Raw genomic sequence first — 18,420 nt, 5'->3', positions numbered from 1 at the left:
GATTTACTTTTCAGTCTCCATATAAAACCAGCATTTCTACCAAAAAAAAAATCAGTTGCCTAAACTGGCCATTTTCAGTTGCTTGTCATTTGTCATTTCATGTTAGAGCCAAGAATGAATGACAGGGCAAAGATTGGAAATATTCATTGGATCAGGCAGTAGTAGCCTCCTTATTTTCTATTTATTAAACAGGATTGATATGAAAGGGACTTGATTCTATTCAACAGTTTAACCCTCCCAAAAAAAGTTTCTCTTCACATTTCAGCATATGAGAGTTTAGTTCCAATTGTGAACATGTCAAATTGCTGGATGCAAAAAAAATAATTTGCCAGTGCCCATAGATGCCCACATATGCACAAAACATTCATGACTAAGACCAGAGATAATCCCAACTGAGGAGTTCTGTGTCTGAAGCTTCTAGGTGCCTATTAACTACTTACCTAATCTCAACAGCACAGGCATTTTGGTCTGTATCTTTATAAATTGTATAACTTCTGGAGTGGGTTGTTGCTAGAATGATTTTTGTTGCCGTTGTATGATCCTGAAGACCTTCTTACCAGAACTGCATTAAAACATCTTGATTTGCACCTCCTGTCAACATTTTCTCCATCAGCCCAGGCTTGGAATCAACCTGAAGTTCCCCTGGGCTGCTGGTGTCAAGGTAGCCTGGCTGAAAGTGCCCTTCTCATTCAAATGAGGATTGGAATCATTTCTTTTTTCTATAGAATACTTGTACAATTCATTCTGGTTGCAGTGGGTTACACTGTTCTATTGGGGGAAGAACAAAGGGAATTAACTCTAAAAACAAAGTCATGTAATATGATGATTCTAACTCACTTTCATGCCTACAGCCCCAGCTTCCATACCTTTGTCTCCCTTTCTGCTTTTGCAAGCTCTAATATATTTTCTGCCTTGCTGTTCTGGTGACTGTGTCTTGGTTCCCCTGTTTGTGACCTAATCTATTTCTTAGGGATGCATAGTTGCAAAGGTGTGTTAATATGCCTCTGGGTGCTTCTTTCAGGCTCCTGAAGGAGAATCCCAGCCCATGACAGAAGTGGACCTCTTCATCTCTACCCAGAGAATAAAAGTCTTGAATGCAGACACACAGGTATAAATAGGGAACACTTTTTCATGGAACTGAGACTTGGCAAGATTGTAACTTGCAGAACTTAGCCTACTCTTGGCATAGGCTTCCTGATAGCATCTTAGATGGAAATTCTCCATTCTATTGGAATTAAGTTTTTGGGCTATCACACTAAAAAAAGGTTTTGGACCTTTTTTAAGAGCTAAGGAAATATTTTTAAAACACAGAAAACATGCCAAATATTCATCCAAAAGCTTAAAGTAAAGGTTTTAAAAACTTGTTATTTATGAACTTTAAAAAATTAATATCTATATTTAGATATAATTGTTTTCATCATAATTCTCAGTATATTTTGTAGATTTAAGAATTTTATTCTGCCTATATTGAGTCAATAGCTGTCAAAGGAAGTCCCTGACACAGAAAAGTTTGAGAACTCCTCCACTTAAAATATTTAAATTCATATCCATAGATTCAGTCAGCTCAACCTGGTGAGACTTTTTTGGTTTCTTTTTAAATACAGTAATCCCCTCCAGATGTTTTACAAAATCTCCCACACAAGTTACATTGGTTGTAAAAATGAATTAAATTAATTTTTCTTTTCATCTTCCATAAATTGGTCACCCACTCTTGGGGTAGTATTCAGAATGCAAGGAAAGGGTGTACATAAATCTGAAACTAGGTCTTTGTGTTCAACACAACTCTCCCTATACTGAATGTTATTTTAAAGCTGTTATTCACAAACCTTCATGTGTGAGGCTGTAGAAAAGCGCAAATCTAAGATAGGTGCAATTAATTAGGTAGAGCCTGTATCCTCTGATCATAGATTTTTCTCTTCTCTCCCCATTTTGCTTCTAGGAAACAATGATGGATCACCCTCTGAGAACCATTTCCTACATTGCAGACATTGGGAATATTGTTGTGCTGATGGCCCGTAGGCGAATGCCCCGTTCCAATTCCCAAGACAATGTGGAAGCCTCTCATCCATCTCAGGATGGAAAGAGGCAATACAAAATGATATGCCATGTTTTTGAATCTGAAGACGTAAGGACTGATTTGATTTGATTCTAGGGGGCTAGTGGTATAGTTGAGTAAAGAATTTCCTCTTCTAGTGATGTTGAACTGGGATGAGAGGAAGTATTTATTTCAGGGATGTCTTAGTAAATGTTTAACAAATGGAACTACCCCATAAAAATATTCCTTTAAGTTTAATCTGAATTTTTAACATTTTCTCCATCACTTCCTTTTGTCTATTCTAGATTACCAATGAAATAGCATTTGCTGATTTCTGAGATATAAATGTTAAAATTTAACAATCAGCTCTCTGTTGGTTCCCACATACCCAGATTTATTTCCCTAGAGTCACAGAATTTCAAATGAGGAAAGAGTTTTTAAAAATCATCTCATTTAGGTCCTTCATCTGGGAAAACTTGGACCCTGGGAGCTAAGGGTCTTGCCCAAGGGTAAACAGAGGGAGCAGTTCTGCCTCACCTAAATAAATCCAATTCACATGTAAGTCAAGGTATCACCCCAAGAAATCCTTGGTCCTTTTCAAAAACAAAGGACAAACAGCAACAATAGAGGTGAATCTTGGAATCAAGTCAACAGAAGTTAGAAATCACCTGGCTTCTAGGTCAGGTGCTCTCCCCATTAAACATGCTCTCCCTCCTTCCTATTGATGTCTAGTTTTCTTTCCCTCCACAAAAATGTATACTCCTTACCTTGGGATGAAATTCCCGACTCTCCATACTTTTTAGGAAATGTGGGAAATTAGTTTGTATTGACACAATGAAGCTTGGTGGATACAAAATAAATAAAAATACAATAGAACATGGATAATGTTAATATGTAGCTTTCTAAGTCAATATACTATTCACTGAAGTTCTTATCCACAGTTTGTTGTTGTTCAGTCATGTCTGACCAAAAGTTTATGGGCTTTTCTTGGCAAAGATACTGGAGTGGTTTGCCATTTCCTTCTCCAGCATAACCCCATTTTTTTATAGATGAGAAACGGAGGCATATAGGCTTAAGTGACTTGCCTAGGGCCACATAGCTAGGCTGAATTTGAACTCAGGTCTTCCTGACTCCAGGTCAGTTGCTCTATTCAGTACACCACCTAGCTGCCCTATGTACCATTTAATGGCCTTCATTTCAATTTGAGTTTGACCCCACTATTATCTGCTTCTCCAAATCTGAAAATTGCAAAGATGTAGGCACTTCCTAACCTCCAAGCTAAGTACTGTGAAAATTGGGTGGGAAGTAGAGGACAATATGGTATACCAATCTTGGGGGTGGGGAGAAAAGGGAGTATACAGAATGGGGCACTTCTTTTTTTAACCCGGGATCCAAATATTATTTACTGAACACCTCCGAATCTCTAAGCTAGTCTCACTGTGGGTGCAAAGGAATATGAAACAAGACCTTGTCTTTAGGGAGCTTAAAATTGAATTGAGAAGATAAAGAAGTATGAACAGCTGAGTAATAATACAAGCTTAAAATATAGAGTGTCCCTAAAGTCTTGGGGCAATTTTTAAAGCTTCCCCAAGACTTGGGACAGCCCTTAGTAGTTATTTTAGACTATTAGTTGGTAGAAGGAGTTCCCTTGTCTGGGAATTCCCCATTACCAGCAAAAGCACAGATCCAGTCCCTTTTCTTATATGATTTGTAGCAGGGATTAGAATGAATGAAACAGCCTTTATTAAGCAGTGAGAATACAAGTAGAAAAATAGAGATGACCTCTGCTTTCAAGCTCATTCTCTAGTTGGGGAAGACAACACATAAAAGTTAGTCCAGCTGCAGGTGGATGGAGAGGCTCATAAATCCCAAAGGTACAAAAACAAGGCAGATTGGCAATGCCTATGAATGCTAAGTGGACACCAGCAAGGCAGATGGCAGTGGCCTGGGCTACTGCAAGCCATAGAATCATGGAGGGACCATCATCGATCATCATTCGAGGTCCTTAGGACTCACTGGACAGAAAATACTAAGACCTGGCAGGTGGTTTTCTATCTCACTGGAAGGATTTAGAACAGGTTTTAGAATAGGATTTCCAGCTCACATAAGCAATCTGAGTAAGTCATCTCTCTTTTTTTTTTAAAACCCTTACCTTCTGTCTTAGAAACAGTACAAATATCAGTTCTAAGACAGAAGAGCAATAACGGCTAGGTATTTTGGGTTAAGTGCCTTGCCCAGGGTCACACAACTAGAAAGTCATGTCTCTCTTCAAATGGTGTCTGGGAAGCCCCAGTTTGGGGGAGGAGAAGAAAAGAAAACAAGAGGGAATGGGAGCCATTTCTTTATTTTATGTTCTTTTTTTCCTCCTTTTATTAAAGTTGCCTTCTGAAAGAAGTGTTTGTATGGTTTTGGATGGAAACTTTGACCAGGATGCTTATCTTTCATCATTTTTTTATCTTTAGACACCCACCCCTCATCCAATAGGTGCTTGATAAATGCTTCTTAAATGTAATTGTTTCTCCATGCATTGGGCAGTATGACAGTGAAGTAACAGGAGCCATTTCTAAATCCTTAGTGGCGCTGAGGCAGGCCTCCTCTCTCTGGTTTTACCTTTCAGATGAGGCTTTCATATCCATGAAATGGATTCAGATTCCGTAGCTCTGGAACAAACCAGGAAGAGTTATGTCAGTGCTGTTAATGATGGGAAAATGTTGGGTTTTTGTTTAAGTTTGCATTATGCAATGGTTAAACGGTGTAACCTATGGGGGGGAGGGGAGCAGAGGAAAATTAACTCTGGTGGCCTGCTTGCTTGAATTCCTGGAAAAAGAATAGGTTTCTTTTCCAATGAATGTTCTTCAACTGGGAAAACAAAGCTTCTTTCCAGATGCTTAGTAGTCCTAACTAGAAAAGGTTATTTTTTTAAAGGGGACCAGGTTACCGGAAACCTTAGCTTTAGTTAGCATCTTTATCATGATTTTTGTTACTAGGGCTCTCACAGGATCATATAATTATAGATTTAGCTGGAAGAGACCCCAGATGATCATTAGTCCTACCCCCACCCCCTTCATTTTAGAGACAAGGAACCTGAAACTCAGAGAAATTAAAGTGACTTGCCCAGGATCACACAGCTAATAAGGATTTCAGGCAACATTCAAAATCAGGACTTCCCAACTTCAAATCCAGGGGTCCATCTAATATGCCCTGATAGCTTCTTCACTGCCCCCACCCAATCTCTTTTCTTTTTAAACCTTTACTCTCTATCAGTGACTATTCTAAGACAGGAGGACAAATGCTAGGCAAGTGGGGTTAAGTGATTGGGTCATGTAGCTAGGAAATATCTAAGGGCAGATTTGAACCCAGGTCCTCTTGATTCCAGGCCTCGTGCTCTATTCTCTGAGCCACCTAGATGCTCCCTTCCCCTCTCTCTTCACCTAAAACACTATCAAGATGATGCAACTAGGTAGGCCTCAGGTGAACGTTCTTCTCCTTGCCCCTGGATCATTTGTAAGGAAAATATACTAGGAGAATACTGATGAAATAAAGAGACAGAAAATAATTAAAATTCAGAACCTTGAATTCCTTAGCTTAAGTCTACATGTTGGCTTAATGATTGCATTCACTGTCAAATTTCTGTGAAATGAAGCCTTTGCATGAGGGTCTGGATTTTCTATTTCCTGTCTTTTGTTCATTTTAAATCTGCTCACCTTTACCTTGCTCCAGGCTTATTATTTTTCTTAATGTGTTTCATTTCCTTCCTGTGTTCTTATGAGAAAGGAGCAAGAAAAATGAAGAAAACAGTAGGTGACAGTAAATATCACCCCTGTGCTTTCAGAAAGCCCTGGGAGTGAGCTGGTTGGCTATTTCCATTCATGACAATCAGAAAAGCTCCCCCAGGGGATGTATTAGTGCTCCAAGACATTTCTTTAACCAATGAAACAAGACCCTTATGATGTCCATCTGAACCCTTTACAAGAACATTTGTTCATCATACCCTAGAATCAAAACCTGACGTGTAGTCATCACTTGGTTCTCTACATGAGAGATGAGAGATACACAATGCCTCTTGGCTCTTGTGACTAGAGGTCAGAGGGTGGTAGGGAAGAAAAGGATGAAAATTATGGGCAAATCATAGATCTGGAGCTAAAAAGGACTTCAGAAGCCCAACACGTTCATTTTTAAAATGAGGAAATTAAGGCCTGGGATGAATAAGTGGCTTGAAGTAAGGCTACAAAGATGTCAGGAATTAGGTTCTGAACCCAGAACCAATGTTTGTATTCTTCTACTATGCTGCCTTTTATTTATTATAAATCTGCAGTGATACCATGGGATTGAATACCAACTCTGGAACAACAAGACTTGGGTTCAAATTCCATCGGGGATGACTATTTGTCTATATGACTTTAGGCAAGTCACTGGTTGGACTTGGGGGGCCTTTGGTTTTTGACCTACGATCCTTAAGACCCAAAAGATTGAAAACAAATGCAAAACATATCTAAAATTCATGCCTATGGGGAAAAGTTCAAAAAGCTCTAGAAGTTCTAGAATCTCTCCCTGATCTATTAGACCAGTCGTATTGGCAAACGTTTGACCTTTTGTGGCTTTTCTTCTCTTTATTTGGCTACTCCTAGGCTCAGCTGATTGCGCAATCTATTGGTCAAGCCTTTAGTGTGGCCTACCAGGAATTCCTGAGAGCAAATGGAATCAACCCAGAAGATCTCAGCCAGAAGGAATACAGCGACTTGCTCAATACTCAAGACATGTATAATGATGACCTGATCCACTTCTCAAAGTCCGAAAATTGCAAAGATGTAGGCATCCCTTCAACCTCCAGGCTGAGCACCATGAAAATTGGGTGGGAAATGTAGGACAATATGGCGTACCACTCCTGAGGAGTGGGGAGGAAAAGGGGTGGAATGTCCAATGGGTACACAGAATGGGGCACATGTTTGTCTGGTTTTTTTAAACCTAGATCCAATGGGGACACAGAATGAAGCCTGACTTTTTTTTTTTTAATCTAGGAACCAAATATTATTTATTGAATACCTTAAAGCCCTAAGCTAGATTTACTGGGTTCTACAAAAGAGTATAAGACAAGACCATGTCTTCTTTTATCTCCTCAATTAGATAAAAGAAGTATGAACAGCTGGATGATAATAAAAGCCTAAAAGACAGTGTCCTAAAAATGTTGGGGCAGTTGTAAAACCTGCCCCAAGATTTGTGGAACACCCTGTAGTCATTGAAGACAATTGTTCATTACTAGACGAATGGTACAAAGAGATCAAAAGTTCTAGGAAGAGGTTAAATTACTTCAAGGTAAAGTGATTAAGGAAAGCTTTAAAGTGGTGATGAAATTTGAGCTAGGTCTTCAAAGATGAATAGAATGTAGAAAGATGAATAATGAATTGGGGGGGGGGCAGTGGAGTAGCTCAGTAGATTGAGAACTACACCTAAAGATGTGACGTCCTGGGTTCAAATCTGGACTCAGACACTTGCTAACTGTGTGACCCTGGGCAAGTCACTTAACCCCCCAATGCCTAGCCCTTTCCACTCTTCTGCCTTGGAACCAATACACAGTATTGATTCTAAGATGAAAGGTAAGGGTTTAAAAAAAAAAGAATGAATGGGATTGGTATATCAGGCAGATATACCCTGTGAGCAAAAGCCTAGGCATCAGAAAGCATGAGGTATATTTGGGGAGTAGCAAGTAAGACCATTTTGCCCAGAGAAAGTCCATGCAAGGAAATAGAGGCCAGAAAGATCAAGTCCAGATTTGGGGAAAGCTTTTGTCATGATTTCTTGTTGGACCCTTCCTTGATAGACTCCCAGCTCCTTTTCCCTGACCCCAGAAAAGGCATGATGATGTCCCTTCTCCCTTTGTTCACGCTTCTTCCCAGTTTCTAAGTCCATATTTAGATTATGGCCTCCCCATTAGCCATCCCTATCCTAGATGAAAAACCAATGATTCCTAGCTTTTGGGGAGACTGGGATAATTTATTGGGGGGTTAAGGGAGAAATGGGGGAAATAGACCTGTGATTTCTTTAGTGTCCCTCTAATAATGGAGGTCTACACCTGATCTTCCACTTGAGCTTAGAGAGTAATCTGAGAAGTTAATTTAAACCAATATGTGTCAGGGACAGGATCTGAACCTTGGTCTTCCCAACTAACCACTCTATAATCATCATGCTTCACTGCTTCGCTCTACAAAGACTGACACAGATTAAACAATTTATTGGAAAATTTAAGAATTTCAGAAATAGTTGGCAGTTATCATGTGGTGTTACCTCAGATATTTCTGAAACATTTAGCATAGTGTTATGCACAGTGGGCATTGGATGAATCAGCAGCAACTCCCGTTTATGTGGTAACTCTTTAAGATTTGCAAAGCATTTTCTTCACAATAATAAGACAACAGTAATAATAGCTAGGATTTATAAAGCACTTTAAGGTTTGCAAAGTGCTTTATTTACAAATATTACCTCATTTGGTCCTCACAGCAGCCCCGAGAGGTAGGTACTACTGTTATTCCCATTTTACAAATGAGGAATATGAGTCCAAGAAAGTGGTCATAGAACTAGTGTCTAAGGACACATGCAGGCCTTTTTGAATTTAAGTACAACACTCTATCTCCTACACCACCCAGTGCAGGCATTATTATGTCCACTTATTTTAGGGCCCATACCTGTAATTTCATTGTACAGGAGGCTCTCTAAGCCAATGCAAAAGGAGTAGCTGTTCTGCAAATCACTCTCTTGCTATAGAGTCCCTAAAAAGTAAATGACTTATCCAGGGTCACACAGTCTGTACATGTCAAGAGGCAGAGCTTGAATCTGGGACTAACTGATTTTGTAGCTGCCTCTCTCTATTCATTATCTTGTATTCCCTTTCAGTTTGCAAGTCAGGGAACAGAGATACCACTAGTGAATGTGAGAGTCAAATTCAAACACAGATCTCCCTTAAGGCCAGATTTAGCATTCTTTCTTTTTTATTATTTTATTTTACTTCAAACCCTTACCTTCTGGCATAAGATTGATACTCTCAGTTCCAAGACTTAAGAGCAATAAATGTCAGGCAAGTGAGGTTAAATGACTTGCCCAGGGTCACTTAGCTAGGAAGTATCTGAAGTCAAATTAGAACCCAGATCCTCCCAACTCCAAGCCAAGTTCTCTAGCCACTGAGCCACCTAGCTCCCCCCTAACATTCTTTCTACCAACCCATGTTGCCATTTATAACCATTTATTGAATGTCAATCAGATAAAACATTTAGAAAAGTATCTGACATTTGCTAGGTGAGTAGGGAGAGACATAAGAGTTTCTCAAACTCTTTCTGGCAAATAGTATATAAATTAACACAGAAGGGAATAGTTTTGTTTTGTTTTTTCAGGAAGGAAGGAAGGGAGTGAGGGATAAAGGAATGAAGAAAAGAGGGATATTAAATGATAAATCATTTGAAACAAACTAAATCTGTAGGATGTCAGAAAAGGGATAGTTATGAAAGGAAGGGATGAAGGCAGGAAGAGAATGAAGGAAGGAAAGAAAGAAGGGAACAGAAATGAATTATTTATTGGTCTCATTGTCAGAAAAGGGAGAGTTATGAAAGGAAAAGAGGAAGAAAGGGAGGGAAAGAGGGGAGGAAGGAAAGAAAGAAGGGAGAAGAAATGAAAGTATTAATGGCATCATTGTCAGAAAAGGGATAGTTGTAAAAGGAAGGGAGGAAGGTGGGAAGGGAATGAGGGGAGGAAGGAAGGAAAGAAACAAGGGAACAGAAAAGAACATTATTAATTGACATCATTTCAAACTTAGACTATAGAATGTCAGAAAAGGGAGGGAGCAATTTGGCAATAAATTTTAAAAGTGAAGAACGGAGAGAAGGATCTTATAGTTTCCTGCTATCACAGATAGTGTCTGATTCAAGCTTTATGTATTTCCTCCTTTCAGGTTTTTATAGAAAAACAAAAGGGTGAAATCCTAGGTGTGGTGATCGTGGAATCTGGCTGGGGATCCATCCTGCCGACAGTGATCATAGCCAACATGATGCATGGAGGACCAGCTGAGAAATCGGGAAAGCTAAATATTGGGGACCAAATCATGTCCATTAATGGCACCAGCCTTGTTGGCCTCCCTCTTTCCACTTGTCAGAGCATTATTAAGGTATCTTAATCATTCCTGGAGGGTTAGGAGATGGGGTTCTAGATCATGCATTAAAAGACCTAAAACAGAACCAAAGAGGGATAACTTTGAAGCTCATAATGATTGAGATGATGGAATACTTTTGATCTTCAAGGTTATCGCAGCTACAGCCAGGGAAGATCACCACTTTGCTGCTACCTACTTGGTATGGCTCAAGTGGTGCCTGGGGCACTTCGTGTAGTCCCTTAATACAGAGCCGTAACTTCTTGTATAAAGAAAAACATGAGGGAAAACTGAATGTGAGTATTTTTAGAAGTCAGTCACCACGCATTTATTAAGCCAAGTGCTGGGTATACAGATACAAGTTTAAAAAAGGCCATTGTGGCCTTCAAGGAGTTTCCATTCTAATGGGGGAACATAACACATAAAAGAAACTTTAAAGTCAGGGTTGGGGGGAGCAACAAAGTCATCTTAAAATAATGCCTCTGTGGTCCTCATTTTCGAGGGTCTGTGGCAGGTTTACTGTAGAACCGATACTCTACCTGAAAGCAGACCTTTGGCTTGTCAGGGACCCCCTTTGACCATCTGATGAAGCCTGGCTACCTTGTCTCATAATATAAAATAGAATACATAGAATTGCAAAGGAAACCAAGCCCATTGACATAGTGTTCAAAATACTGAATAAACAAGTTTATAGACCCAGATGGAGAACCTCTGCTCAACACTCAACAGTAAAATGTTTGTGCAGCCTGTGCCCAAATCCACAAGCATTTCCTAAGGCATTTGCCTTTTTCTAGTCAGAACCAAGTTCTTTAAGTTAGAGATATGATATAAATAAGAAAAAATAAGTCATAGAGCTAGGAAGTATTTGAGGCAGGATTTGAATTTAGGCACTATCCATCCTAGAAGGAGAAACTTTCTAAGAATTCAAGCAGCTATGAAATAAATTAAATAAATTTTAAAAGTGAAGAAGGGAAAGAAGGACCTTATAGTTTCCCGCTGCAGGCTGCCTTAGGGATTTTCCACTGCAGGTCTTTAAGCAAATGGAATCTACAGCATCATTTGTTGGAGAGCTTGTAGAAGGGATTTCAATTCAGGTCCAAGTTGGACTAGCTGACATCTGAAATTCCTTCCATCTCTAGGATTCCAATACTCCAAAGCCATGTTGGTGAATCTAAGGCACATGTGCCAGAGGGGACTGCTCCCCTGCCCCTCCACAGTGCCTGAAGACATTCCTCACATGGCCTGCCTCTGCCCAGCAGCCCCAATGGGAGAACTTCCTCCCTCCCCTGTCTGGGGTAAGGCTGTGGGGTGGGGGCTCACATGCTGTGTGAGGATTGCAGTTTGGGCACTCAGTCTCTAAAAGGTTCACCATGACTGCTCTATAACAAACTCTCATAGCAATAGATTCTTGCAGAACACATATTGCCTTAGAAAACCACAAATCAGTATTATCTATTTTGTATTTTTATTTGCTTTGTTAAATGTCTCCCAATTATATTTTTAAACCCTTATCTTTTATCTTAGAATTGCTTCTCAGTATCAGTTTCAAGGCAGAAGAGTGGTAAAATCTAGGCAATTGGTATTAAGTGACTTGGCCAGGGTCAGCTAGAAAGTGTCTGAAGTAACATTTGAACCTAGGACCCCCTATCACCAGGCCTGGCTCTCTCTCTACTGAGTGACTTAGTTGCCTTCTTCTCCCCTCCCTCACATTACATTTTAATCTGGACTGGGCAACGCACAGGATTGCTGGCCTGCTGGCTATAAGCGTGACATCTCTGCTCCAAACCTAAGAGTTTATGAAGGATCTTGGTTAGAAAAGAGGATGAATATCAATCATATATTGCTCATTTATTAAATATTCCTGGTATGAAAATTCATGATTTTACTATAGGGTGAAATTTTCTGTTTTCCATACACATATGTGTGTGTTTAATGTGAGAATAAGTGTTTTTAAAGCCCTATGAAATGTGAAATATTAAGGTTTGCAGGTCACTTTTTACACACCAATACTGTGAGAGAGCTAGGTAGTGCAAAGGATTATTGTCCTTATTTTATCATTACAGCAAAGGGAGCAGATTTGGGATTAACTCAAAGGGTAGAGCGCCCATTTAACATTCAAACCATAGTGGAATTAATGTCCTCAACCTCCATGAGGATTTTGGGCATCGAGGTGGTCCAGGACATGGAGTCAGCAAAACCCAAGTTCACAGCTGGCCTCACACACCTAGTAACTGTGTGATCCTGGGCAAGTCACTTAACCCTGTTTGCTTCAGTTTCCCCATCTGCAAAATGAGCTGGATAAGGAGATGGCTAACCACTCTACCTTGAACCAAGAAAACTCCGAATGAGGTCACAAAGAGTCTGACTCAATAACAACCACGACAAGGGCAGTAGTGAGAGGCAGAGTGGAGCAGTAAATAGGGAGCTTTCCCTGCCTTGGGAGAAGAAAACCCTTGCTTCACTTCCTACCTCTCATGCATAGTGCCTGTGTGATTCTTAACAAATCCTTTACCATGCAGGGCTCCCCACCAATTCTCCAGAACTCTCAATGGCTGCATTGATAGGATTTCCTCATATTGATGAAATCAGAGGTCTGGGCTAAAAACTAGAGGAAACTGAGGCTTCAAGAGGGGGAGTCCCGTGCCCACGTTGGACCTAGGCTGTGAACACAGGCCACTTCATTCCAGAGGTCCCCAGTTTGACCCTAGCACCCACTGACATTTTATACAAGAAGTTTGAGGCTAAGATGCCAAAACAGAAAACTGTAGATGTTACCATGGAATGCTAATGTATGTTGAAGATTGGTATTTGTTATTATTTTTTAAAAAGAGTTTGGTATTTGCTTTTTTTTTGGTTCCCATCCACCACCCCCTCCCTCTGTTGCCTCTATCCACCTCCCATGCAAACCTTCCAAAGATTCTTTTTTAGGGGGAGGAGGGGTCCAGAGCTCAGCTTCCCCTTCCCTACAAGAGCATCTCTGCTCTTCTGTTACTATAGAAACCATTGTGGCACCTGCACACCTCTCTCTCTCCCTTCCCACCATCTTTTTTAGTTTGCTGGTACCAATCCACAGTTGTCATGGGGACTACTGCCTATTTATTTAACTGGCAAATTTAATTTTTTTTTAAAAAAACAACCCCTACCCCACCTCTAAGTCAATGGATGAGACTTGTAAGTGGGTTAAGAATGGCAGGCCAAATAAAGTGACTATTTCCTGAAAAGATAATAATAATGAAAACAATAATAATAATAGTGGCTAGCATTTATATGACACATTAGAATCTGCCAAGTACTTTACAAATATTACTTCATTTGATCCTCACAACAAACTTGAGAGATGGAAGTCATTATCTTTATTTTATAGCTAAGGAAACTGAGACACAGGGGAGTGATTTGTCTAGTGGTCACATGGCTAGTAATTATCCGAGAGAAAATTTGAACTCAGTTCTACTGGGTTGGCTCAGTGGATAGACTGCAGGGCCTGGGATCATGAAGATCTGAGTTCAAATCCAGATTCAGATACTAGCAATGAGATCCTAAGCAAGTTGTTTAACCTCCCTTTGCCTCAGTTTCCTCATCTGCAAAGTAATATAAAATCAGTCAATACTTGGAGAAATTAATTCAGAATATTCATTGGAAGGTCAAATACTGAAGCTGAAGCTTAAATATTTTTGCCACATCTTGGTAAGATGAGATTCAAGGATTCATTGGCAAAGACCCTGATGTTGAGAAAGATTGAAGACAAAAGGAAAAGGGGCTGGCAGAGGATGAGATGGATAGTGTCATGGAAACAACAAACATGACCGTGTTGGACAGACTTTGAGAGACAGTGGAGGACAGAAGGGCCTGGAGTGCTATGGCTTATGGGGTAACAAAGAATCAGATTTGACTGAATAACTAAATGACAACAAAGTGAGAATAATAATAGAGCCTGCCTCCTGGGGCATCTCATTATCCAATGAGAAAATAATGATACAGCTTCTGGCACGTAGTAAGTAACGAGTCAACGTTGGCTATTAGCTCTCATCATTAACTGACTCTAGACCCAGCCCTTTATCCCCTGCCCCATCTAGCTTCATAGAAAAATGAGATTTCTCTCCCCTGGGCTCCTTCTCACCATGAATTTAACAAAGAAAAAAAATTATTCTAGCTTGCTGTAAAGCTTGCTGATTTATAGCATGAAAGGTATGGGGAAAAGCCTGTCTTTAGAATGAGAATTGTTTCAAAGAAGAAGTATAAGAAGGCAGGGCAACTGGGATAGAGGACCAGGCTTGCAGTCAGGAGGTCCTGGGTTCAAATATGGCCTCAGACACTTCTTAGCTGTGTGAGCCTGGCCAGGTCACTTAATCCCTATTGCCTAGCCCTTATGACACTTGGTATTCATTCTAAGAAAGAAGGCACGTATTTATGTACATATATATGAAGACGTTTATTATAAACCCTCTTTTGCAGAAGTATGGGGCTATTTCACTTCAGATGTTTTGAATATATTGGTTAATTTTGCAGAACTTTTTTGTTCTTTTTTATATGGGGTGTCTGTCATCGAGGAGAAGGGGACAGAGTACACTGGGAAATGTGGGTGATACAAAAGAAAAAGTATAAATAAAATGGTATTTTTTTAAATTATGCAAATATTCTGATAACATTTAGACCTGGATTGTAAATTTTACTAAAGTAATTCCCATTCTATTGGTAATTCTTTTCATCAAAATAGAGAAGGGTCCAATGTTTTCTGTTTTTAAACTCCAAATAAACGTAGTTATGTGTGTTGAGCTCAAAATATTCTAGAGTAAGCGTGCCTTCCTTTGAAGATATGTGCCAGCAAACTTACCAGCTGCAGTAATGCTAAAACTTCACACTCATACAATCTAAATTGTGTGGTGTGTGATTGCCTATTCAGGCAGAGAATTAGCTGGCAGCATGCTTTGCTTTTGAAAAAGACAGCTTTCCCCTCATGAAGGTTTATGAGGCAAGATTTGAACCCAGGTCTTCCTGACTCCCAAGTCACTATACGGAGTCACCTCTAAATGAGGGATCACAAGAATCATAGATTAAGAATTGGAAGGCCATCAAGTTCCACCCTCTTGTTTTTAACATACACAAAAACTGAGGCCTAGAGAGTGTTTTGGCACAGGGATAAAAGGTAATAAGCAAGATTTGAACCCACATCTTCTGATTCCAAATCTAGAGATCTTTATACTGTACCTTTATGTCTTTAGATGATAAATTTCAGTTATACAAGATGTCTCAAAGGTCTCAGAGCGGTTTTATGTTTTATCTTTGCTGTTCAGGCATTTTAGTCATGTCTGACTCTTCATGACTCCATTTAGAGTTTTCTGGGCAGAGGTACTGGAGTGCTTTCCTCTAGTTCATTTTGTAGATAAAGAAACTGAGGCAAATAGGGTTAAGTGACTTGCCCAGGGTCACAAAGCTAAGAAATATCCAGGCTGGATTTGATCTCAAAAAGTTATCTTCCTGACTCCAGGCCTGGCACTTAGAAATAAGAGATAGATGAGTATAATGGGTAGAGAGCTAGGTCAGAACCAGGAAGATCTAGGAGATATGGGTTCAAATCCCACTCCTGATCCATTCTGGCTGTATGATCCTGGGCAAATCACTTCTTTTGTCCAGTATTCTCTTTACCAGGTCCAGTCCCCATTCCATCACTGAAACAGTGGTAAAAAGGCAGAGGTTGTCCTGAGGAAGGACCAAAGAAAGAGGGGGGTTCGTTTGGGTCCCCCCCCCGTGCCAATTGGCAGCATTCCAGGAATGGAACCGGTCCAGAGGTGTGTGTTGTCATCCCTGTAAATAGAGGAGAATTAGAGGATACTCTGTCATGCATAGTGCCCTGCTCTTCTGATGACTGACATTTACCCAGACAGAATCTCATCCCATTGCACCACTAAGAAGTATCAGGGAGTTTGCTTACACAGATGTTTTTACAGGGATGCTGGGGAGCCTTGGGAGAGTCTGGGAGACTCTCATCAGTATCTCCATGAAATTAAACAAACCAGAGGCCATTAACTAAATTATAGCGATAGAAGACTTGAATCTCTTAAGAAAACAGAGGAGCCCCAAATAGCGAGGAAACAGCCAAGAATATTGGCAGTGGTGGAATTAAAATTAAATAGAATCAAAGCTCCCATACTGAGAGAACTTACTCAAATTAATTTTTTTAAGCAGTAGCGATGCCCATGAATGAAATCTGAGAACAAGAAACCCTGAACAGTTCTTGGCATATAAAAAAAGTCAATTGAAAAGTCAGCCATAGTGTACAAGACCCTAAAAGAGATGAATTTTGAATACTAGACTTTTCATCTTGTGCTAGTTTTTTGTCTGACTGGATCCTGGGAATGACCAAGGAAAATTTATCTATCAATAAACCTTGGAAATGATGGTCCTGTCCCAGCCACTTAGTAATGGTGTGACATTGGACAAATCACTTAAATTCTTTAGGTTTCTATTTTTTTCCTCTGTAAAAATGAAGGGATTGGACTAGTCCAGGGGTCCTTAACCTAGGATCTGTGGAATTAAAAAAATTTAATAACTTTCAATGTAATCCTATATATTTTATTTTATGCATTTAAAAATATTATTCTGAGGGGGGCAGCTGGGTGGGGTAGTGGATAGAGAACCAAGCCTGGAGCCTGGAGGACATGGGTTCAAATCTGGCCTCAGATACTTCCTAACTATATGACCCTGAACAAATCCCTTAACCTCCATTGACTAGTCTTTATTGCTCTTCTGACTTAGAACTAATATATAGAATTGATTCTAAGATGGAAAGTAAGGGTTTAAAAACAAAAGCATTATTCTGAGAAGGGAGTCTACATAGATTTCACCAGCCTGCCAGAGATCCATGATGCAAACCTAGTGAAATTAAATGGCAAAGGAATCAGAGCTCTTAGAAAGCTGGGGTTTTCTGGAATCTGGAACTGGAGTTAATAAACTTTTCTTTTTAAAATAATTATTATAAACAATAATTTAAAATAATTAAAATATTTTAATAATTTTAACTGGTTTCTTTTGAAATCACATGTACTTTATGCATTTAAAAATATTATTCTGAGAAGGAGTCCATAGGTTCTGCCAAAGGGATCCATGATGCAAAAAAGGGTTGCAAGCCCCTGCTCTAAAGCTAAAAGGGACTCCCCTGCCCATTCAGTTCAGCCATCTTCGTTTTACTACTGTCCAGTGAGAACAATTGATTTGGCCAGTATCTCACACAGGGAATAAGTTCAGAAGTGAGATTTGATCCCAGGTTTTCTAATTCCTGAACCACTATTTTATTTTTTAAATTCTATCAATGAGGCAGCACTTAGGCAGCTAACTGAAAGCCCAGAAAGGTCTTTCCACTAGGAAAGTACTTGGCACTATCATGTGGTTCAGTAAACATTTAGGTTTATCAATGGGAATGATATTAGAAAGATCCTTTGCCATCTGTTTTCCCTGTGGAAAGCTTCTTTTCTTCTTGCTGGCTTGCAGCTCCAAATGCCTGGGTTGTTGTCTCCCCTTTGTAGAATGTAATCTTCTTAGGATCAGAGACTTTCTTAATTTTTCTGGTTGCATCCCCAGCTAACACGGTACACTTAATAAATACTTTGAAAAAATAAAATAAAACAAATACTTCAAAAAATAAATACTAAAAAAATTCTGTCTTAGAATCAATACTGAGTATCAGTTCCAAAGCAGAAGAACAATAATGGCTAGGCAGTTGGGGTTAAGTACAGGATCATATAGATAGGGTCCGAGATCACTTTTGAACCCAGGACTTCCCCTCTCTTGTCCTCGTCCTGGCTTTCTATCCATCAAGCTACTTCCCTACCCCAGGAAATGCTTTTTCATTCTACCCCATTTGGTCACACAGCTAGTAGAGGGGAGATTTGAATCCAGGTCCTGGGACTCCAAATCCTACACTCTTTCCCTAATATGCCAGTCTGCTTTAATATATGAATCCATTAACTAAGAAAGAGAGAGAATAAGGTAAAGTATTTTGCAAATCCTAAAGTGCTCTATAAAGGCCAACTATTATTATTATTATTATTATTATTATTATTATTATTATTATTATTATTATTATTATTATTATTATTATCCTACATCACCAGGCCTTCAAACTGATGATGACTTTATTCCTGGAGCCTTCCACCATAAGTGATATTTGTAGGGCAATTCAGGGGTGAACTGGTAGATGGTTAACCTTTTGGGCTGGTGGGTTCAGGTGGGTATGGAGGGGACAGAAGTCTACACACAC

The 18,420-nt window shown here is 39.6% G+C and overlaps 1 protein-coding gene across 5 annotated transcripts in view; it reads left to right on the top strand.

The window, feature by feature from the left end:
* Positions 1-18,420, top strand: part of APBA1 (amyloid beta precursor protein binding family A member 1) — a 270,008-nt gene that overhangs the window by 239,086 nt on the left and 12,502 nt on the right. For all 5 annotated transcript variants that reach the window (XM_056806236.1, XM_056806239.1, XM_056806238.1 and 2 more), the window contains 4 exons: positions 1,022-1,108; positions 1,940-2,125; positions 6,664-6,843; positions 9,972-10,184. In XM_056806236.1, coding sequence (XP_056662214.1) covers positions 1,022-1,108; positions 1,940-2,125; positions 6,664-6,843; positions 9,972-10,184 — 666 coding nt within the window. The remainder of the gene's footprint in view (positions 1-1,021; positions 1,109-1,939; positions 2,126-6,663; positions 6,844-9,971; positions 10,185-18,420) is intronic.

The sequence above is a fragment of the Monodelphis domestica genome, chromosome 7, assembly GCF_027887165.1.
Source record: "Monodelphis domestica isolate mMonDom1 chromosome 7, mMonDom1.pri, whole genome shotgun sequence".
Classification (NCBI taxonomy): Eukaryota; Metazoa; Chordata; class Mammalia; order Didelphimorphia; family Didelphidae; genus Monodelphis; species Monodelphis domestica.
The sequence above is the reverse complement of the archived record's forward strand: the minus strand, read 5'-3'. Positions and strand labels throughout refer to the sequence as shown.